The sequence below is a fragment of the Lepidothrix coronata genome, unplaced genomic scaffold, assembly GCF_001604755.1.
Source record: "Lepidothrix coronata isolate B3197 unplaced genomic scaffold, Lepidothrix_coronata-1.0 Scaffold2, whole genome shotgun sequence".
Classification (NCBI taxonomy): domain Eukaryota; kingdom Metazoa; phylum Chordata; class Aves; order Passeriformes; family Pipridae; genus Lepidothrix; species Lepidothrix coronata.
In genome coordinates, this window is record NW_016690182.1 from 14,586,421 (window position 1) to 14,609,977 (window position 23,557).

Genomic DNA, 23,557 nt, shown 5'->3' on the forward strand with positions numbered 1-23,557 from the left:
GCAGTGGCACAAAAAGGAATTAGCCATTGTCTAAAGCCGGGGCAGTACCGGAGCATTTGGATTTCACATCTGAGGTTCACGGGTGAATAATTCAGCACTTGAAAAAATGCTTCAGCCACAGTGTGACATCCCCACATCTTCTTTCAGTGATATCCAAGACTTTAACTAAACATTGCTTCCCAGGGAGCTGGGGCAGCTGTCCAGATATTTTTCCTCTTAAATATCAGCATTCCAGATTGTTACCTGGTTACGGATGGAGATTTGGACCGATATCTTAGGAGCTGCAGTCTCTCTTAATGCGGGATTTTGCCTTCAGAAATAGCCTCCGGCATTTGGCGGAACCCAAAATCTTTCCAAGTAAAATTAAGAGCCGTGGCTTTAGATTTAATTGATGCTTCCATCTAATCTGGTGAACTGCTAAGGCATGTGGAGTGGGGATGGGGTTGTTTGGGAATTTTAAATAAATGAACCAGTTCTCAAAGGCAAAATGTTGGTGGATTTGTTAAACGTGAATAGGAAAGTGAAGGAAAAGTAGGCTGTGTATAAAACAGCCTGGGAAAATGGCCTGATGTTTTATATCAGGACCCTAAAACTACATCCATTGCTATTAAATCTCTGCATTTGAGTGGAAAGGGATAACCATACAGAAATGTAAGTGTTAAAGTGTTCCTACAACCTCAGCTCTGCTTCCTCCACCATATACACTAGTGTAAGTCTTTAAATAAATGATCACATATTATTCCTCAAATAATTCATCCATTTTCTGAATTATTAGCTAAAAATGGATAGTATCTTATAATTGTCATCAATTCCAACTCCTTATCGGGCCTAATAAGTTCTTTTCTCGGTGTGATAAGTGTTTTGATCATTTCCTTTTCCTGCCTAGCCTGAACTCCTTTTGAGTCAGAAGCATTCACTTCTTCACATGCACATCACGGATGAGACTGGGGAGCTATTTTACCTGGGAAGTTTGTGGTTCAGCTGTGTCAGCTGTAGGAAAGTACTCAGGAAAATGTGCCTAAGTCAGTAGGTACCACATGGTTTCCCCAGGTGTAAGTCACTTTAGATGTGCCCTGCCTGGCAGACTCACTACACCGAGGTGGTCTCTGGGAAAAGTGATGGTGGTGGTGATGATGATGATGTATTTAAGAGTTGCTACCTACTTGTGTAGTTAAAGGTTTTAAAAGCAAAAGCCAATGAGCAGAAATAACCCCAGCTTTGTACTCTGGAGATAAAAGCACAGGCTTTCCTTTCCAAGGAATACGCAGGAATTGCATCAAATTGAAAGTTTAAAAAGGAAATTGTATGGAAGGGCCCATCTGCTGTCAGTGTAGTCATTTATATGTACCTAGAAAGGAAAAATCCGTATAAAACTTCGAGTTGTTCAGGAATGTTCAAAAGATCTGGCTAGAAACTTGGATGTAAGATTCCACATTCTCGTGGAATGTCAGCCTTTTTTTTCCAGGATCTCTCCCCATTGTCTCTTTTCTGGCAATCCCAATCCCTTAGCTCCTTGGAGCTGACAATGGGCCATGATTTAGCACATGGCCTGTCCCTGCCCATGGCAGGGGGTTGGTTTAGATGAGGTTTAAAGTCCCTTCCAACCCAAACCATTCTGGGATGCTGTGTCCCACAGTAAGGGAAAAAAATTCTTCTCTGTGTGAGCAGCTCCTTCTTCTCTAGGGGATAACAGGCTGTGTTGTGGCCAGAATGACCATCCTGGAGAGGAGGGTCAGTGAAGGAGCCCGGTTGGGCAGAGCTCTCCTGGCTTTTCCCGTAGGAGTTTCCACCCACCACATCTGGGCACTGTGGTCTGACAGGGTCAGGAGCCCCCAGTCCCCACCAGGAGCAGGAATTGTCCATACAGAGGTCCCTGGGCCAGTTCTTTGTCTAAAGCCCTTCATCCTCGTGCTCCAGCTTCATTCCTTCCTGTGCCTAAGCCAAGCACTCTGTTGTTTGATTTCCTATCTGTGCTTTCATGACAATTATGTGTACTTTAGAAATTAACACTTTTTATCCTGACTCCACGTCAGCTAATTGCTAATAAGAGACGAACGAGATCTGTTAAAATTTCTTTTTTCCTATAAAATTTCTAATTTGAAGATATTGGAAAAGAGAAATGTTTACCCCACTAGGGTTACTGCAAATATCCTGATGAGCTTTCATATTCTCCTCTGGTACCAGCTTAATTACCCTCTTTAGTCCAAACTTTAATATATTACAAATTTGTACAGAAAAAAATTTCCTCTTCTCTTCCTTCTTTTTTTTCTTTTAAACCTGGTGTTCTTTTTTTAAACCTTTTTTTAATGGGGACAAGAAGAGAATATTTCTAGTAGGAAACCTTGAGAAATCTAAAAAACAGGTAATGGTAAAGTTTAGGACTAAGTCTTTTCTTCAGCATATCCCTGTGAAAACCATCTCCTCGTGCTGTTCTGGCTGCATATTAATCCATATCTTCAAACAGAATTTTACACACCCTTTTTCAGCTGAGTTATTTGATAAATCCAGTGTGTGAGGGACTGTGAAACATCCCCTTTCTTCATCAGCTTCTGTAATCTTACTGCACTTGACCTTGGTCTCTCATATTTCCAGATGAGGTCCATAGGAAGAGTTTGTTAAGCTTTTCTGATGCTGCCTTGTCAACGGACCCGTAAATACTGCAGAAGAAAGAGAATTTGGGTAATAAGTTCATTTAAATGAAGCAATTCTGCCCATCAAGAAATCTCCATCCCGAACTATTCTTTAATGGCTTTTGTTATTTTAGACCACACTGGTGTATAATTAGCTTTGGAGAGTCCTCCAAAGTGTTTTTGTAAGGTTAATACCCTAGGACTGTGCTGAGTTTTCAACATTTGCAGATTTATGAGAGTTGGAGTTTTTCATCATTCCAGCCCAATTTTCTCAGAAATCCGGGCCCTTAACATTTCTGATTTCTCTTAACTTTATCTCCAGAGATGGAGTGAAAATGACATGCTTGGAATACAGTTGCTTTTAAGGAGGAAAGGCAAAAAGCAAAATTATGGGCAACGTTGGGCATCTTTGGTACTCAAAGGGAGCTTTGAAAAGAGATGGAGACAGGGAGATAGGACAAGGGGGAACAGCTTTAAACTGACAGAGGGGGGATTTAGATTAGGTGTTAGGAGGAAATTTCCCCTGTGTGGGTGGGGAGGCCCTGGCACAGGTTGCCCAGAGAAGCTGTGGCTGCCCCTGGATCCCTGGAAGTGTCCAAGGCCAGGTTGGACGGGGCTTGGAGCAACCTGGGCTGGTGGAAGGTGTCCCTGCCCATGGCAGGGTTTGGAATGAGATGGGCTTTGACATCCCTTCCAACCCAAACCATCCTGTGTTTCTGTGATTCTGATAATGAGAAATGTTTTTACTTTTGGCTATCACAGCTAAGTGCAGACTTTGGTCTGCATTCTCTCTCATTTTCAGGAGATGGAAATCTCCCCCTCTGTTTCCCAGTGCTTTTCAAAACTGTGCAGCTGGTGACACTAATTAGTGCTTCATTTCCTTCCACTTCTCTAAAATATGAGAGAATGACCAAAAAGAAACACAGCAACTCTTCTTAATCCTCCCTTGCTCATGGTAACCAGGAATTCTCTTTATGCTTCTCCACCCTAAAATCAGGTGCACTCTGAAACCCCCGTGGGTCCACCTGGGCTCCTGTGTTTCCTCACCCTTTTTGTTCCCAGGGGAATAGTCACCCTGCCCCATGTGTAATTCATCCCACCTTTGGTAAAAAGGGATATTTGTTTCTTCCCTACCTGAATCACCAGGGTTCTGACAGGTTCTTGATCACCCCCAGTCCCTGGGGATGTGGTGTGGAGCTGTGCTCATCCGAGGCCAATGTCCTTTGGTTTTGGCCTCAGACTGTCCTTTTCCCTCCCATTTTCTGTGTTCTCCATGGACTTGTTCTCCATGGAGAACTTGAACTTGTTTTTTTCCCCACAAGGTTCCCCCTCTCTCCAATAATTCTTCACTGATTCTTCTCTTTCTTGTTTTGCATTTTGCTTCTCTCCTCCTCTGGATGTAGCAGCTCTCCCTTCCCTAACACGGGACAGTATTATGCTGAAATACTCCATATTTCAGGCGTTCCCTCATGCGTTTCAGCTTCTCCAGGATTTTAATTGCCACCTTTTTCCCTTTATGATACACTGCTGCTCTTGATGTCTGGGAATACATTTACAGAGAAAGCTCCTTCGGTATTTAACGTGTGCTTTGTCAGGAAGGCTGTAATTTTGTTCACTTCCTTCCTTTTTCCTTAAAGTTGTTTGTGACAGTTCTTGAAACACTCACACCTTATGTCCTCCCAGAGTAAGGTCAGAAACTGTCATTTATTTCAGAGCTGGCTTTAAATAGTATGTTCTTAATGTCATATCTGAGGGTCTGGTGGAGTTGGGGCTTGGGCTCTGCAGTAATTGTTGCATCTGCTTTCAGCTGAGGAAAAGTGGAGGCTTGCTATGAATATTAACAACTCATCCATCCTTTACACCTTCTGGGAACACACTAGTTCTGAAACTGTTTCTTCTTTTCATGGGTTTGTGTTTTCCATTTTCTCTGCAAACTCTTTTTTTTACCAGCTTTATTTCCCACCCCCGGATTTATTCCTAATTGGAGGCTTTTATCTGTATTTATACATGAACCTATTCTCAGCTAACGTTGGCTTGATCAGATCTTACATTCTTGAAGGGTTTTAGGTGTCTCACTGCTGGGATTGACCCACAAAACCCTTTGTTTCCTATTTCTCCTTCATTTGGCCTTTTCTCCCATGTGCTCGCCATCCTTGATAGGAAAATCCCAGGGAACTGCTGGGAGATATGATTTCCTTGTAAAATTTTCTTGGGAAAATAGCTTTGAAACCAGAACCCTCAATTCTGACGTCTTTTTGATAGACTGGACCAGCACTTCATGATGGCAGAGTGGGAGGACGATTTCACAATGTACTTTTCCTTAGGAACTTCACCTTTCCAGCCCTGTCAGTTCTGGAAACTTGGAGTACTCTGAATGTTTTTCTTATCATGGTGCTGGGCAAAATTCATAGACTCTTGATCTAAATAGAAATGTAAAGTAATGGAAACACAGGTTTACTCAGAGAGATACCATTACAGACTTAGTAGTAAAATACATCCTCATTTGCTGGTAGGTGAAAATGTTTATCACTTCACCTGCCTGTTATCAAATTATAGTGAAAAAAACCAAGGATCAAATGGAATCCCTAGAATAAAAGGGATTGGGGAATTTCAGAATCTGGTAGGAAAACAGCACCATTCAGGTCAGTGAACAACCATTGCTCTGGTGGGTTCTGGTGCTGCCCCACTTCTTTCTCCATGGGAAGTTCCATCCTGTCTCCTGGGTTTTGTCAGGACTAAAGAGAAAAAAAGAGGGGGAAAAAACCCAAGAAAAAAGTCAACCAAGCAACCAAACAGAAAGCTACCTGTTTGTTGTCCTGTCCAGAGGGGCAGCTGCCCACTGCAGTGCAGGAGGGGGCGTGTGGTGGGATGTGGAGAGGAGCCGGGTGCTCCAGGATGGAATCCTGAGGGGAGAGAGAAGTGGCACAGGCACCTTGGGAGAGCCTGGGACCTGTTCCAATCCAATTCCTGGCCCTGAACTGTGCTCTGTGCTTGTGCAGCAGAGTTTCTGAAGTCCTGTACAGGCAGGAGACGTCGTTGGGAGGCGCACGGCGTGTTCAGCATCCTCCCATACCGTGGGTAGAGCTGAATTCTCTCCTACTATTACTCCACTGACTGTAAATATCTCGGAGACATTTACATGGGATTTCTTTTTAAGTGTATAATGTTTTCATTCAAAAGTATCACAATTCTTAAAAGACCTGTCAGAGGCTCTGACATGTAATTAATTTCTCTAAAGCTCTTTTTTTGAAAGATACAACTGCATATATAGAACACCTGCGCTTATTCACAATTCTGCAGGGAAAAACGCCACCGCTGCTTCTTCGCTTTCTTCCCCCACTTCTCCATAAAGTGATTCTCCTTCGCTTTGGATACTCCCTCTCCATCTCCCCTCATGATCTACAACACTCAGGATGTAAAAGCTGTGTGTAAATAGGAGCTGGCACGTTGGGGTTGGTCTGGGTGTGCGTGACCTTTTGTTTATTCAGCTCGAAGCCGAAACACTCTCATGACTTTAATTACAGAGCAGGTTCTGCTGATGCATGATCCCGGCCATCTAATAGAGTTCCCATGTGTGTAGGTGGGCTTTCAGTCAGGCTCGTGGGCTGATTATTTTTACCTTGTCGGGGTTTTTTTCCTCCTCTGCTTGTGAGGAGAGTATTGAGCTTCAGTGGTATAATGGTGGTGCCCAGGAAATGGGAATCAGAGATGTTCAACTAGCAGTGGATAAATATCAATGGACAGACAGACAGACAGATAGATAAATAGATAGAGTCCTCGAGGGGAGAAATCTCTCCATCAGGTCCCTTGGCACAATTTCTCCTTGAATTGGCACTGGGGAGCTGGGGAGGCCCAGGAGGATGTCATCTCCCCATGGCACCTCTGACAGCAGTGAAGTGATGGACCTGTACACTTTGTAAACATCCTTCAGAAAAGCTGCACCAATACTGGGGGGAAATGGGCATTTTTTGGCTGAGAAAGAAGCAAAGCAACTTGTTGCTCTCTTTGTAGAGGACAGGCATTGAGCAGATGCATTTTTCTCATTGTAGAAAATGGTGGCACTTCCCCTTTCGTCTCTGTAAAATTAATGTTAGTAGGAACATGCTTAAATCCAGAAGTGGACATAAGGTCCATCGTTTACTTGACTGGAGGTGAATGTGGGAACATGTCCAGAAGTTTGAGCTTTGCAATTTGGGTGTTTCCTTCTCTGTTACAGGTGAACAACCAGCACCTCTCGATTTCGTTTCCTGCAGGGAACATAGGAACACCTCTCCTGGTGGCAGAGGGTTGGAAAAAAATGATCTCTGAGGTTCCTTCCAACTCTGAAATTTTATGATTCTATGAATTTCTAGAACAAGAAATAATTTGGTTTTACTCCAAGGTACTGATGAAGGGAAGTTCCACCAGGATATTGCTGTATGTTGGGAGCAGTGGGAGCTACTGGGGCCTCAGCTGGGACATTGCCTTTCAATCTCCGACCACGTCTGCCACCACTCCAGCAACACCAACACCCATAAACCTTCTCGAGGATCATGTGGAGTTTTAAAACAGAACAAAAACATGCTTTGAGTTTCTTGGCTGCCTGGGCTGAAGGACACCTGCTCAGAGGCAGCAGGAGGTTCACAGCAGAGGGTCTGTTTTGGTGCTGTGTTTGTGTTTTTTCCAGAGGTGTGCACATGGTCTGGTCACTAGCAGCCTTTGTGCAGCCCTGTTAGCACAAGCAGTGGGAAAATTGACAGGAATCATGAGGAATGGAGAATTTTCTCAGTTGCGATGCAGAAGGTTTTTTGAGGCACTTGCAGTCTGACTTGAGTCATGGGACTGAAAGGGATTTCTCCAGGTCACCAAGCCCTGGATATTGCTGTCACGGGCAGTCCCGTCCTTCTGTCCCTTAATTTGTCCGTCTTGTGCTTAAAACTATTTGGATTGTTGTTTAGCTCCACTGTTTGCTTTCTGTGACTTCTTCCCTTTGATCTCCTTTCTTAGCCAGTGCCTTCTCTGTCGTGCCAGCTGTGATCTTAGCAGACCAGTGCCCTGAACTACGTGGTGCAATCAACAAAAGTCCTTCTGAATTCTTCCCTACGACTGAACCCACTGTGCCTGTCCTTGAAGCACAGCCAGCCCTGCTGTGCTCCTGTCTCCTCCTCCTCCAGAGACCTGGAGTTCCTCTGACTCCATGTCTTTGACCATCGCCTTCTGCCCGCCATCCTCTTCCTCCATCCACTCTAACTCCAGTCAAGTGCATAAACTTCAAGCTGGTGACTGATTTTCCTCCTGCCAGCACTTCATAGCAGCGTGACCCAGCCGTGCCTCTCTTCAGTGGCCTGACACTGTCTGAAATACTTATTCTCTCCCTTTTATACTTCAGTCTGCAGATGACTCTGTGTTCTGTGCTCTCCTGCTACCCAGTGTATTCTCTGCCCATCACCTTTATCCCCCAGACCTCTCCTGGTTTAGTGTTTCTTCCCAGGGACCCAGCTGTTCTCCTCCTCTTTGTTATCCCCAGCCTTCTGTTCTTGTTCTGCAGCACGTCAAGCCCCTTTGTCAGCTTTTCTTTCCCAGTCGCTGCTGTTTCTCCCCATCCCTCTTGGGATTTCACCTTCCATGGTCTCACTCCCAAAGGTGCCCTTATTCAGCAGGTCTTTGAAAACTCAGATTGTCTCATTCACACTTCATGTCTGTCTGACCATACGTGAAGATGCCCCATCTGGACCCATCTCAGTTCTTTCCATCTTGTTTCTGGAGCTCAACTCTGCTCTCTGAGTCGAGGAAAATAGTTGTCCACAAGCACATCCCCTTTGTTCTTACATTTCATTGTCTCCGTTGTCTAGTCCAGCCTTTGGATCTCATCCACCAGAAACATCCCTCATGCGCCTCCCTCCCCCTTGTGCACACCCATCCCAAAAAATAATAATACCAGGAGATTAAAAGTCTGTAAACTCTCTTTTTTTGTGCCTCTGTTTGCTTGGCTGCCTTGCTTGCCCCCTCTGTCTGTTGCCCAGGTGAGCCCTGCTCTCTCCCTGAAGGTTGGCCCGTGAGTATCCATCAGAGCCAAGGAAAGGCAAACGCCTTCCTCATGGACCTGTTTGCAACCCAGTCAGACCACCGACCCCACGGACTGAAAGAGCAAGAGAGGAGCAGGCAGAGGCATGGAAACCATGTGTGGGACCCTGCTCCCTCCTCCCTGGTGGAAATCCCTGCAGGAATAGGATGGCACCATCTTATTCTTTCAGATGCTTGGGACTTTCCTTGGGGAGCTCTCTGGTGGTTTGTGTTGATGCTGTTGCTTTCTCCCTGGAGATGTTTTGTGTGCTGGAAGTGACAAATTTACAGTATTAGAGAATTATTGTTCCTGCTTTTGTCCTGTATTTTATTCACTGCAGACCATTACTGTAACATGGCTATGATGGTGTTATGGGGTGAAAACAGGCCACCTGTGGCATTTTACACCAAATCACTGTAAACCAGGACACTCAGCAAAAATTGGGTCAGCAGAGAGGATGGTGATGCTTCTGGGCTTAGAGCTGCAGGTCTCAGCTCATCGTACTGATAAACAGAGACTTGACTTGCAAGATGAACCTTTCTACAGCAACCCTGGATCAACCTTTACCCCTCAACCTGCTCCCTGGGGGTTAAACATTGACCAGGGAGGAAAAATTCCATAGTGTCCTGATGTGCTTTATATATTTAGATACTTGAAATGTTGCCACGTGGATATACTGTGGATATAAATCTCATTAAATATTTAAATGGTGATCATACTCCACGTCCTTTCTAGGACTGAGGCGTTCTCATGGCAAGGCCTTTCCCCTTTTACTTTGCATGACTCCAGGGAGACCTTAGAGCCTCTTCCAGGGCCTAAAGGGGCTCCAAGAAAAGTGAAGAGGAACTTTGGACAGGGACACAGAGTGACAGCAAAAGGGGGAATGGCTTCCCACTGCCAGAGGGCAGGGTTAGATGGGATATTGGGAAGGAATTCTTCCCAGTGAGAGTGGGGAGGCCCTGGCACAGGCTGCCCAGAGAAGCTGTGGCTGCCCCATCCCTGGAAGTGTCCAAGGCCAGGTTGGACGGGGCTTGGAGCAGTCTGGGCTAGTGAAAGGTGTCCCTGCCCATGGCAAGGGTTGGAACAAGATGGTCTTTAAGGTCCCTTCCAACCCAAACCATTCTGTGATACCTCAGGCAGCAACCAGCCCCTTCCCCTGCAGCCACACTGGTCCATGTGGTCTCTGGTCTCCTGAGAATCCTCTGATTATCCTGAGGCTTATGATATTTTATTAATATTTTCATTAATAGATATTTTAAAAACTTAATTTATTAATATTTATATTAATTAAGATACATTTAATAGGCAGGAGATATTATCAGGGAGGCACGGAGCTGTAGCCTGTCACTGGAAGACGCAGAGCAGCTTTCACACTCAGACATTAATCTCCTCCAAGCTGCATGGAGATAACTCTGATCTGTGCTCTGGCTTTTCGAGCTGCTCCTGTTCCAACACGACAGTGATGCTGCAGCTTTACTGGCCGTGGTGGGAGCTGGGGTGTGGGGAGGGGGCGGGTGCTGGCGGGAGAGGGGTCTTACCACAGCAAACTGCCCGGCATGGAAGGCTTTGAAATGGGGATTTGCATCAAAGGAAAACTCTTGGGGTTAGTTAAATATTCCTCTAAATATGTAAAGGAATGGAGTTACTGATGCTTGTTATTCTTATCTTACTCTTGGTGTCACAACATCTTTAAGTTCAGTGAAGGTTTCACTTACTGAGGCGGTTGTAAAGATTTCACGTTAATTAAGAGGACTCCACTGCAAATCTGAATATGAATGAAGTTTGGCTGCTGAACCCCAGGCCAGTGAGTACTGTGGGAACAGCAGACATAGACAAATGTTGATTTAAAAAAAAAAAAGCAACCAAAAACCAGAAAAACACCTAAACCAGTGCTTGAATCTTGTACCTGTTCTGTGAGAGAGAAAAAATTGAGTTTGAGTTGCCAGAAGAAAATAAAATAGATTTTGACTTGAATTTGTAGTCAAAGAGGTGAAATTCTGTCTATCAGAGCACTGATGAGGGTCCTGTGCCACCAGAGCCCAGGGTTCAGACACATCACTCTGGCACAGCTGCTCCCTCTCCACAGGCAGAGTTTCAGTGGGTGGGCGGATCTTCAATAGAGGACGGGGAAAATTCTGGGCTTGATCCTGATCTCATTGCTTTGATGAAGTCCCATCAAGTCCAGTCAGCCTTGACTGGTGGTCATTCACTTGAGGTGGAGCTTCACCCTGTGGGGACAGTGCAGGCAGTTGTAGGGGCCTGGGGAACGAGGCTTCTGAGGGTGGAGCTCTCATGATGAAGAGACTAGAAACATTTTTTCCCCAACACCTGCTTTTTTGGGGGAGTTTTTCATAGCTGGCAGCACTTGGAAGAGCAGTAGCTGAGAGCTAGGGCAAGCAGTTGTCACTTGGGTATCTGTGTTTCTCTTCCAACACCAGTGCAGAGTTTCTGTTGATGAACTGGGGTGAGTCCTCCTCTCTTCATCTCTCCACTCATCCATCTGGAGATGGGTGAGCTCACCTGGCTGGACAGGGCTGACGTGCCTTTGCAAAGCGGTTTTGGGCGATGTGAAAGGTGCTGCAGAGGTGCCAAGCACTGCCCCACCTTCTAGGAAAGGACTTCGGGGGAGGAAATGGTGATACACAACATTTTAACTTTGCTGGAATACATTGGACTTGGCTTTTGGAGTGGAAAGTGACAATCCGAGAACCTAAATAAATCGGGGTAGGGGCAGCATGTGAGGTGGTGTGGGGGTGTTTTATTGTGTTTTATTGTTGTTATTTTTTATTCACGGTTCCTTGAGCCAGTCCTGGGAATTGCACTGACTGTGGTTATGTTTCTGGAAATGTGCAGGTTGGCCAGATGCAGTGGGGCATGGAGTGAACAGAAAGAGGTTAAATTGATGGATGACCAACAAGAGCAGGATTGTGCCTCAGAAGACCAAGAAACTATCCTGATTAATGGGGTGAAAGAAAATGGTAAGGAACTTAATTACGGTACATGAGGGAGCAGTGACAACTTGCAAGCCAACTTATTTTCCTAATTCCTTCTGTGTGTTTAATTTTAGCAGTTTGTGGGTATCTCTGCAATGTGGAGCAGTGAGGTAAATGGGTGTTTTCTGCACAGGTGTCACTCCTGCCATGAATCAACGCCTTTTTAGGTCTTAACAAGTACTGCTTTTGCCTGTGCATGGATGTGGCTGGAAATGCTTCTGTGCACATGCAGTTTGAATTAGAGACTTTAGTTTGGTTTCTTAGGGGGAAAAAATCATCCAGGACTGTGTAGCCCCTCTGTATGTTGGGAATCTTTCCCTCTCTCAGCAGTTATGAACCCACTACTCAATATTAGCAAAATTTAACTGGAGGATACTTAGTCCCTACAAGCTGGGGCCAATTACAGATTGGGTAGAAGAAGCAAACCAGGATGGTTTGTCTCCCATGGGAAGGCAAGCTTGACTTTTGAGCTCCCATAACTTCTCTTCTGCACACACACTCGTGCCACTGGGAGCCACCAAGTCATTCCAGCTGCCACTGGCTTTGGAAAGGAAGGATCAGCCCCTTCCAGCAGCCTGCCCAAAATGCCCAACTTTGTATCTACTCCATCGATTCCAGACTTGCTTTCAAAATAACTAATCAGAAGTAACAGTGCTCAGCTGTCTGAAACCCTGATTGAAATAAATGCGCCTCTGAGCAGTTTCTCAGGTCATGTGGACTGTGGTCACTGGCCACAGTAAATGCAGAGGGGAGGCAGAGCCTGACATTTTCACTCTCCAAGCATGTTTTCTGCTTAATTTCATGGCTTTTTACATTTTCTATTGGCCTATAAATCTTGAGATGTATATTTATTTATATATAAATTTGATCCTGTTAGATATCAAGGGTCGTCTGACACATTGTATGTTCAGGTCCTTCTGTCAGCTTCAAACAAGGTGTGTGGAGACAAATGTTGTTCTCGTCCATTACCAAAAACCTGGAGCAACTCCAGACACACAGGTGTCCGTGGGGACCCTGCAGCACGTGCTGGTGGTATAATTTGGGAGGTTTCTGTCTCCTTCCTGACTACACACAGTAAATCCACAGCTGCTGGAGCTGCTAAAGCTGCAAGGGGATTTTCTAGCCATGATCTCCTTGTCTGATCCCATGGACAGTAAAATCAGTGCTTCCCTGCTCAGTAAGGAGGGGTGATTTCTAGAACCTGATACCACATCCATGGTATTCAACTAAACAGGGGTTAAAAAGTGTTTTAATTACACATAGAATCACAGAGCAGTTTGGGTTGGAAGGGACCCTAAAGCCCATCCAGTCCCACCCCCTGCCATGGGCAGGGACACCTCCCACTCTCTCAGGTTGCTCCAAGCCCTGTCCAGCCCGGCCTTGGACACTTCCGGGGATGGGGCAGCCACAGCTTCTCTGGGCAACCTGTGCCAGGGCCTCACCACTCTCACAGCCAGGAATTCCTTCCCAGTATCCCATCTAAACCTCCCCTCTGTCAGTTTAAACTTCCAGTTTAAACCTTGGTGTGTAGGAGTTGGTGCTGAATCCAAAGCAGTGAGCCAGCACTCTGGTGCCACCACCTCCCCTTGCCCATGTGCTTTTGGGTAGATGTTGAGTTAAACTGGGAAGAGTGTTTTTGCCTCTCAGCTTTCTCTGTGTGAACTGTACTCTTTTGGAGCATCAGTTGAACATACGCCTGACTTTAGGCCGATACGGAGCCCTAGAAAATCAAGTTTTGGCATTTGTATTTCAAAAGAGTTAAGTTCACTCACACAAGTATAAACCCAAAGAAACACCCAGAGACAGTTTATTTTATATAATAGCAGCTCTGCCTATTGACTGCAGCATTCCAGATTGAATTTCAGCTTTCTGCCTCCCCCTTCTTTGAGTCTTACAGCATTCACAGACATTCTTCTTTTATCCTCAAATTCTCCATGCTTCCTGTCAGCTCCAAGCTGATTTTTATTTTATTTTACTTCTTAAGTGGAACTGCACTGGTTAATTTGTTTTGGTGCTTAAGGAAAAAGATACCACCTCTGCATTTCTCATCTGAAAACTGGTGGGAGGGACTCAAAAATCAGCTTTTTTATTTCTTTTTTTTTTTTTTTTAACCCTTTTCAAGCAAGCCAGGCTGGTCTTTTACAAGTCGTGCATGTCGAAGATGCTTACATTGCACTTCTGGTTGGATTTATGGAGTCTTTGGAAAGCGGTTTAAAGTCCTCAGAGCACTGTGTGGTTCTGGCTGCAGCTTGTACTTTGTTTGGGCTTCAGTGGTGGGGACCATCCCTAAGGGCGCCACAGCACAAAACTGCTTTGGGGATGGGATTGGGGGGTTTCTGATCTCCTCTAAATTTTACACTTGGCACGGGCAGGAATCCCACTCCTTCCATCACATCCTGTTCCTTTCCATCCTGCCCACTTGCTCTGCTCGGTGGGTTTTCCATCATGGCCATGGTACATGTGCCTACACAGACCTTCCCTTCCCAGACTGCCAAAGATTCAAGAGACTTGCTTTCCTTTGAGTTGGGAATAAAAGCACTTGTGGAGGGGTTGCAGCAGCCAAATCCCTTTGGATACTCCATTTAGTGCCACATCCTAGTGCTCTGGTTGTGGTTTAAAGCGTTTGTCCCTCCTTGGAAAGCCTCGTTGCTTCAATTCTCCTGCCTCTGCCTTCAGTGGAGCCACCAAAAAGGAAAGACATGAGCCATGACAAAGGCCCTGGACTCGGACTCGGCACAGGTCTCTGGCTGGGATGAATGCACTCATTGGAATATATATTTTTAATACAGAGATATCAGAGCGTGTTCGTGGATGAAAAGACATCGTATTTAAATTTCAAGGGTCATATCGTCCGTTGAGCCAGAAGTCAGATAAAAGTGCATTCATAACTTTATTCTGCCATAAAAGAGCCCGACGAGGTAAAACTACAAAAATCCTTAGGTTAAAAAAAATCCTTACATTATTAGAAAGGCATTTTTACAGATAAGGGAAGAATGGCATAACTCACAATAATTCTAACAATAATTGCTTTAAACTCTGTGTAATCTTCTGCCTTCCCTTGGCATGGACAGTGACAAAAAGACTGCTGGGTTTTTAAAATCAGCTGTAACTTTCTGTCTCTGGAGCAGAAGTGCAGCTCAGGTGTGTGTAAGCTCAGGCACCACGGGGGGTATGCTTCGTTTCTTTAAGAATCTTATTTTTCTGTTAATTTTTTTCAATGTTAATGGGAACATTTTTATTAGGCTTGTTTTGTTTTTTAATAACCTTGTCAGGTTTGAGAGGCAGTATCCAGGTAACGGTATGAATACGAGGAGGGAAGAGTGGATGGGTTGGGTTTTTCAAACGTACTCTTGTACCTCTTCCAGCTGGCTGCAGAGGGGAGCATGTTTACCTCTCCCTTCCATGCACATCACCACATTAATTGGATCCAGGAGGGAAGGACTGCACACTCGTGGGAAGGGCATGTGCTGCTTCCCAAAGGAGCAGTCGGGAAAAGTCACCACCAAACGCTGGGAGAAGGGGAGCGGGGTGGCAAACCCGAGCAGACCTGCGAGGGTAGTAACCCCTCTCTCTTTCTCTTGTTTTCCTCCCTCCCTCTTCCTTATTCCCCCCAGAGTCACACACCCTGGGCAGCGATGAGAGGCCTTGCAGTGCCGCCGAGGCCGCGGTGCCGTTCCCAGCCCTGACCGCGGCGCCGAGGGAAAGCCACGCGTGCCACCGAGCCCCGCCAGCCAAGAAGCCCTGCCTGCTGAGCCCCCCGTCACCGCTGCGGCTCACGGATGTCCCCGAGCACGCCTCGGATGACTCCTCCGCCCACGCCATCTCCCTCACGTCCTGCGTGACCAAGGGCATGAGCTCCTGGTCGCTGCCGGGCGACTGCGAGAAGGCTCCGTTCACCATGATGGAGCCCGGAGGAATGTCGGCGCTGACGGGAGACTGCCTGATGCAGCCGAGCCGGACCTGTCTGGGCTGCTTTATTGAATCCAAGGACGGCATTGATGCAGAGCCGGGAATAAGCTTGAAAGTGGGGGATATAAATAGGGATTATGACACCTGTTCAGTCTCTGATATAGGGATTCACTGCATGAGCACAGGAGAAACCATGAGATATGGGGATCAACTGCTTTCAGACCAGCTTTTAAGCTTCCCTATGCATAAATCGAGGGCAGCGGACAAAAGAGATGCAGAAAAATCTGACAGTGATTCAGAGGACCCCACTCAGAAAAATTATTACGAGGGATTACTATTAGACAAATGCAATGGTGAGGAACCTTTACTAACAAATCCCAACCAGGAATGGGGCTATTTTGAATCTTTCATTAGTGAAAGTAAAATTGAGCTGCTTGACCTCTGCTCCAAAAATGAGCTTTCTGTGAATCTGTTTTCTGAGGAAGACGTGGATAATTACATGTTCGACGATGATGATTCCACCTTGGGAAGTGATGTCTGCTCCCTAAAGATTAGATACGAATCTTTCCAGGACAACGTGCGGGAGAAGACCACCACCCTACAGGAGGATGCCCAGTTCAACTTCTTCCCCAGCGTGTTCAGCAACTGCACCAAAAGGGACAGCAGGAGTACCCTGAAAAGGGGGCCCAGCGGTGCCACTGACCCCTCTCAATTCAAATCTGAGGAAGGCATCATCTGGGGGGAGGAGGAGGAGGATGGCGAGGAAGAGGATGGTGAGGAGGAGGAGAAAGCTGCCTTAAATAAATCTTGCAACAGCACAGAGATGGTGCAGTACGTGGGCTCCAAGAGGAGCCACTTCTTGGACTCGGTGAATTCCACGGAGGACTCTGGGGAGTTCAGTGATGACAGCACTTGCACGGAGTCCTCCTATGATGTGCTGCGGGACATCAAGGACTGCAGCCGGTACCTGGCCCGGGACCACTCTGGCTCCTTCATCCAGCAGAACTACGGGTTGCGGGCAAAGAGGAAAGTGCGGTACAGCGACGACTACCTGTACGATGTGGACTCCATCGAGAATGAGAAGATCTTGGACAAGAAGGAGTGGCTCCCAGATGGGCCCAAGGAGGAGGACGATGACGAGTGGTGCCCCAAGAAACGGCGAAAAGTCTCTCGCAAGGAGCCCCCTGTGATCATCAAGTACATCATCATTAACAGGTTTAAAGGGGAGAAGCATATGCTGGTGAAGCTCAGCAAAGTGGATGCCAACGAGACAACTGTTACTCTGAACGAGGAGCTGCTCAGCAAATACAAGAAGCTGGCCCCACTGAAGGGCTTCTGGCAGGAGAGGCAGCAGAGCCGGCTGGATTTGCTCAGATCGTCTCTCTACCACAAGCAGAATTTCTATCTTAACGGCTCAGATGCTTCGTTCCTCCCTCACCCACGGAAGCGAAAATGCAAGCTAGCAAACAGGCACCGGATTCAAAGAATTAAAGCCATCGAGCAGTCAGTGAACAAGCTGGGCTCTTGCTCCTCTGATCACAAGCAGCCTTGCAGCAGTAAGGAGGACGTGGGCCTGAAAGGGCTGCCGGCGTTAGCCATCGCCACCCCCAGCTGTGCCAACGGATTACACGTCCACGACATCACGGGCATCGCCACCGTGAAATGCAAATCGCAGGAACGGGAGCACAAGGGGACGGAAAGGAAAGTGCTCCGCAGGATCAAATTCAAAAGTGAGGCCAGGTTGAAGTGCAAGAAGATCAAAGCTGCTACCAGTACAGTGGAGGACTCCCCAGCGCTGGAAAACCAGGACTCTGCAGCGCGTCTGAAGGACGAAAACAGTCCCTGTGCTTCAGACAGCTCCCATCTCCCGGAGTGCCACGAGGATAAGGTTGCTAAAAATTCTCCTTTCCTACCATCCACCTCCTCTTCAGACAAGCCTCTGCCATCTGCTAATATCACCACCAATGTACCCCTGATCCCCGGAGGGTATCTGCAGACGTTGTTAGATGCTTCGGATTTGTCGAGCAACACGGGTATCCCGTACTTCGCCCAGCACCCCTCCGAGCAGCCGCAGCACCCGCTCCCCAGCATCGTCCGGCCAGAGAAGCCCTTCCCGGCCCTGCAGCCGGCGCAGAGCTGTGTGCTCTCCCCGCCCTCTGAGTCGGAGCTGCAGCAGTCGCCCGGCCACTTGGAGATGGAGCAGAGCAGCTTCGGCAGCCTGTGGCCAGCCAAGGCCAGCAGTGACCGCCAGGACTTCCCCGGCGACCTGCCGGAGGCAGCCGGGCTGCCGGGCGAGTTCGGCGGCGGCGGCGCCCCAGGCACGGACGGGCTCCCTGCCTCTGGATACACTCAAGTCAATCTGAATAGCGGCAAATTGCTATACCAAAAAAATTACATGCCGGATAGCCAACAAGTGCAGTCTGATGATTCTTATCAGTCATGTCATTTTAATAATGGAGAGGGGCGCTTTCATTTCCAACGAGGTACACTAAGTACAGATGATGGCAGGCTCATTAGTTTTGATTCAGTGGGTTCATTGTCAGTTAGTTCTAGTAATTACAGTTCTTTAAGTTTAAAGTCTTGTGAAAAGGATGGCGAGGATGATATTAATGATGATTTCTTGGCCCACTGCAGTCCCAAGTTAGTGATCCAGCAGAGCATAGATGAAATCACCCCTTTGAAGGAGTCCACGGACCTTTTAGACATTTCCAACTTCACGCCTGATAGGTTCCGCCAGTCGTCGCTTTCGGAGATGTCCCCTCCAGACACTCCCAACCTGTCCCCGCAGATAGCTGGCTCCGATGCCAAGCCTCTGGGCACCCTGAAGGGCTTTCAGGAGAGCCCCCAGGCTGCCCTCAACAGCTCCGAGAAGGTCAAGTGGAACTGTGGGGTCCTACAGACCGAGGATCAGGCAGATAATGGGTTTGCTTTAAATAATCACCAGTTCCAGTTCCATATGTTCAACGATGAAGATTCTGTCAGCCTTCTCGAAAAGAGTCCATGCTTGTCAACATTTAATGAGCCATCTGGTCAAATTAGCACCAATAGCAAAGTGTCAAAATCGAAGAGGAAAAGTTCATCCAGCAAGAATGTGGGTACAAACCAAAGCTCTTCCCAGAAAGTCACCCGGAAAAAATCGCCCAAAACCAACAAAGGAACCGATAAGCCGCAAGGGAAGAACTCCAGGCAGGCGCCCAAATCCACCAGGAAAGGGAAAAATGCAGCGGGAGTCAACGGTGAGAAGGTTCCGGCTGTTGGTGGCAGGGCAGTCCCTCAGCTGAGCACGGTGGCCACGGCCACCAAGGGCCTGGCCGAGGGCACTCAGCACTGCGGCCCGGCCGGGGTGAAGCTGGGCAAGCACAATGGACTCTCTGGAGAGTGGGCACTGGGAAAAGAGGGGGGCACAGGCTGGTCAGAACCCAGCCTGGGCAACGCCACCAGCCTCCTGGACGACGATCAGAGGGAGTTTGAGGAACCTTCCAACATCCTGTCCAACATCGCATCGGGAATGGCTGATGTCCAGAGGTTTATGATGGCCTCCATCGAGCCCTTGTGGGGGCCTGTCAGCCATAACAGTGTTCCAGACATATTCCGGTCACCGGAGTCCAACAGCCTGAAACTGAAAACTCTTAAAATTTTGGCAGGGACGTCCCAAGAGTCGAAGAAGAAGGTGAACGGTGGCTCGCCGGGGGCGGTGAAGAACCACAAGTCAAACAACAAGGGCTCAAGCAAAAACAGCAAAGCCGCAACCTGCGACCCCGGTCGCCCCAACTGCTCGACCGGGTTCACCACGGACATTCACGCTCCCTTTTTTGATAAAAACTATAGTAACCTGAGCACTTTAGGCAATAATGGACCTACCCATAAAAAACTCTACCGTCATAAATCCAGTTCGAAATCACTGCGGGATGAGAACTGTAAAATCAAGCGGACGGACCGCGAACAGCCCCACAAGGACCCACCCGTGACAGCTGCTTTTGAGAAACTGAGGTAATGCTGCACCAAACTGGCTGGAATGCCCCTAACCTCCCTCCCACCTGCTAGGCCCGCTGTTCCTCAGTTTTTCCTTCCTGAAAGCAAAAGTTGCATGAAAAAAAAAAAAAAGACATTCCCCTTTTACAGTTTTGGTTGGTTTTGGTTTTGGTTTCTTTCTTTTTGTTTGGTTGGTTGGTTTTTTATTATTATTTTTAAATGCATGAAAATACTTATGACTTGCAAGCTACCTAAAAGAATGACCAATTTTCTGGCTTGGCTGGGGTTAAAAAAACTAACAAGGCTACTCTTTTCTGCTGTTTGGCTTCTTCAGTTTTTAATTACTTATTTATTGGGGAAAAACAAAAACAAAAAAAAAAACATGATTACACGCTCTTTTTAATGATTTTGACGAGGAAAGACTTTTTTTTTTTTTTGGAACATTTTGTAAAAAATAAACCACAAAAAAAAAAAAAAGAGGTTCTGCATCCAAAAGCCAAGATTTCGAAACTTAAAGGCTCTTTACTTTGCAAATGAGAACTCGTTCCTAATTGAGCTTCACGTGGCAATTTTTGAGTGCTTTCTGGCCCCCTCTGCTGTTGTATCTCCTAACCTGCATCATCTAAAGCTGCATCTTCTCTACCCGCCCGCCTCTAGCGCGTTCGCTCCGTCGTGGTGACTCCAGACGAGCTAACTAAGATGGCATCAAATGTTTGATTTTTTCCTGCAGGGAATCAGACTCCATTCTTCTTAAAGCAGAAACAACATTTTTGGGTTTTCCTGTATTTGAAGAAGAGACTCCCTTTTCTAGAAAGACGGTTGATGTTTGGTTCTTTTCTTACCATTTCTTTTTCAGTTGGGTTTGTTTTTTTTCCCGTCGGTTCCTTTTCGAAATCTGCCTTGTGGTCTGTTGAAATGTAAGTGCTGAAATGAAGAGTTTGAAATTGTGGGAATTTTATTATTTGAAAGCAAACCTAATCTGGTATTCTCTGTGAAAGACTGTTTTAAAAGTCATACTGTTGTACAGTAGTTTATGCACTATTACCCACAACAACAAAAAATTGTGCCAAACTATGAACAAGTGACTGTATTGTATATATTTTTACTTCTCTATCAACATTGGGTTGTGAGTGTTTTCTGCAGCTATGCTTTTTGGTTTTACTAGAAACATTCCAGTTGTTAAGTACTAACCACCCCCCTTTGAAAGCACCTGTAACTCACGATGAAAACGATCTTGTTCACTGATACAACTTACCAAAAGTTTTATGGACATGACTAAAAGTGTGCCAAATTTACTTACCTCATTTCATGGATTCACCCTGTGGTTTAAAGCTCATAAAGGGAAAAAAAAAAAAAAAAAAAAAAAAAAAAAGAGAAAAAGCTAAAAAAAAGGGGGGGGAGGAAAAAGGAACTTTGAAACCGATGCTGGGAAATGGTAACATCCTCTCTTTGAAACCACGAGTGGATAAACTTAATAGTGAAATGTTGAGTTTAATTCTAGGAGAGAGTTGCAATGGTGGAGGAGTTCAGAAAACCACTGACGGTAAGTTTGCCAGGAACTCAAGTGTCTGCATCTAGAGACTACAGAACAGCTGCTTTTCAAGTATCTGTTTTCTTAAAGCAAAACCTGTAGCTGAAGATCATTTGAAATGCAAAGTTACATTGCTAATTCTTTGTATCTCAGTTTTATATATTTTATAAGAACCTGGGATAAATTCTAAAATAGGTATAAAAACAGAACTAATACATTTCATACATTGATTGCTATTTACTTTTCCTTTGAGTAGTTTCTTAAACATTTTCGATGCAGAGCCTGTCAGAAGCGCTCTCCCATCATAGCTTTGGTGTTTCCTCAGTGTCTAACCTTGCGATGCCAATATAGTTTGAACTTTCAGAAGCAAAGTAATTCATTTTAAATACAACTCCTAACCTTTTCTTTGACTCAGTTCATCAAAAAAAAAAACCAACAGAGCTATTTGTGATCTCACCAATCAGGGCCGGATCATCCATGACTGGACTTTATTAAGACAGCATTAAGTATTGAATGCTAAATGTATTCTCAAAAGGCCTTATTTGTAACCCTACTCACCACACCCTCACCCTCCACAAGAATAACGAACCCAACCAATATCTATTTTCCTTGTGCAACTGAGAGCCTGTGAGTTTTGCTGCTGATTTCTTATGAAAAACCTTGATATGCAAGAGCCCTGCGAACTGGGAGCGATTGGGAGCAGAGGGATGCGAGGCTTGGACATGATATGCAATAGAAAACTGATGAGGAAGAGGAGCCTTAATAAAGCAGTGGGAGGGATCACGTTGCCGATGTGGTTGCGAGCAGAGATGGTGTCCCACGAGGGCAGGACTAGGCTCAGGTTTCCTTACTAGGAGGTTTGTTTCCGCCCACGTGCAAGGCAAAGCAGCAGAATTGGTTGAAGTTAGTTTAGCAAAAAAACCAGAGCGAGCACTTGTAATCAAAGTGGAGATGCAGAGTGTTGTTTTGAATCAAAATGTTTCCAGCGCTTGCAGGTCTTGAGGTGTAGCTGAGGCCCAGCTCTGTGATCCCAAAGAGAACAGCTCGGCAGTTGTGTTGTGCTTTATTTAACAGATGAAAGAAAGAACTCTGAAAAAAAAATAGTATTTAGAAGCCCCATCCTTTAAGTTCGTTTTTTTCTTGGAATAAATGCTGGGGTTGCCCAGAGTGAGTTGCTCTGGATGAGAATAGTCCTTGGGTATCTCACAGGGTGCAGCGTCCCACCCCAGCTCTGGCTCCAGGAGGGAGATCCAGAAGATGCTCAGGATTTATTTTGGAGACAACAGCTGAGGTAGGGCTCCATCCCTGGGTGCTCGGCTTGCCTGCAGCTGTCACGCTCTCCCCACTTCCCCAGCAGCTCTTTTCTATTTGTAGGCTCATCAGATACTACAAGCTCCAGCCACTGCTGTGGTGTTGGCACATCCCTTTTTTTCAGTGTTCGTCCCGCGTGCTGCAGGATGAGGGCCTGGCAGCTCCCTTCTTTGAGATGTTCTGGCTGCTGCTTTTATGGAGACAGGTCAAGTCCAGGGCTGGGATGTGGCACAGACCTTCTTTTTCACCCAAAACCATAATTTGAAAGCACATTTCACCTGGCCTGCACTGTGCTTGTTATGCTTAATGTTATGAATATGGGACTTGTAATAAAACACCTTGTACAGGACTGGATAGCAATATTTATTGCATTTGAGAAGTGTGCAATAGGGCATGAAGATCAGGCATAAAACATATCGACTATTTTATATTTCTCGGCGATCCATGAAAACCCAGCTCGGTGTTTCAGGACGATGGTAGTCACAAATACCAGCTGCCTTGTTGCTCTCTTATTCCTGCTGCTGTGATTTCACTGCCATCTTTGGTGGTCATCCCATCTCCACCCCAAAAATCTCTGTTAAACAGCCTGGGTCCCTCATGGTGTGGCACTGGCCCTTCCCGGGGTTTGACGAAGTCATCCCTCTGCTACTTGACCTCAAAATTTGGAAATTGTCCTGAGCCAACCATTTACCCTCTTCCCTTTTGATCTTTGTGGGATATTTGGGTTGAAAGGGTCTTTTAAAGGTCATTTAGTCCAACCCCCCTGTAATGAACAAGGACATCTTTGACTAGACCAAGTTCCTCAGAGCTCTGTGTGACTGACCTTGAATGCTCCCAGGGCCATCCCTGGCAGTCACAGCTTCTCTGGGCAACCTGCACCAGTGTTTCACCACCCTCATAAAAAATTTCTTTCTCAGGTCCTTCTCAGCAGGGCTGCTCTCAATCCCTTCATCCCCCAGCCTGTGTGGATCCCAGGGATTGTCCCATCCCCGCTGCAGCACCTCTTATTTGGCCGTCTTGAACCTCGTGAGTTTCCCATGGGCCCCCTTCTCAAGCTTGGCCAGGTTCCTCTGGTTGTCACTCTGTCCCTCAGGTGTGTCAACCACACTGCTCAGCTTGGTGTCATCTGCACACTTGCTGAGGGTGACTCGTTCCCACTGTCTGCATC

At 46.4% G+C, this 23,557-nt stretch overlaps 1 protein-coding gene across 2 annotated transcripts in view; it reads left to right on the top strand.

Annotated features, from left to right (window-relative positions):
• Positions 1–20,913, top strand: part of KIAA2022 (KIAA2022 ortholog) — a 168,137-nt gene extending 147,224 nt beyond the window's left edge. For both annotated transcript variants that reach the window (XM_017819143.1, XM_017819150.1), the window contains exons 3-5: positions 11,527–11,651; positions 15,281–19,565; positions 20,278–20,913. In XM_017819143.1, the coding sequence (XP_017674632.1) occupies positions 11,576–11,651; positions 15,281–19,565; positions 20,278–20,461 (4,545 nt within the window). In that variant the 5' untranslated portion in view covers positions 11,527–11,575 and the 3' untranslated portion in view covers positions 20,462–20,913. The remainder of the gene's footprint in view (positions 1–11,526; positions 11,652–15,280; positions 19,566–20,277) is intronic.
• The last annotated feature ends 2,644 nt before the right edge of the window (positions 20,914–23,557 follow it).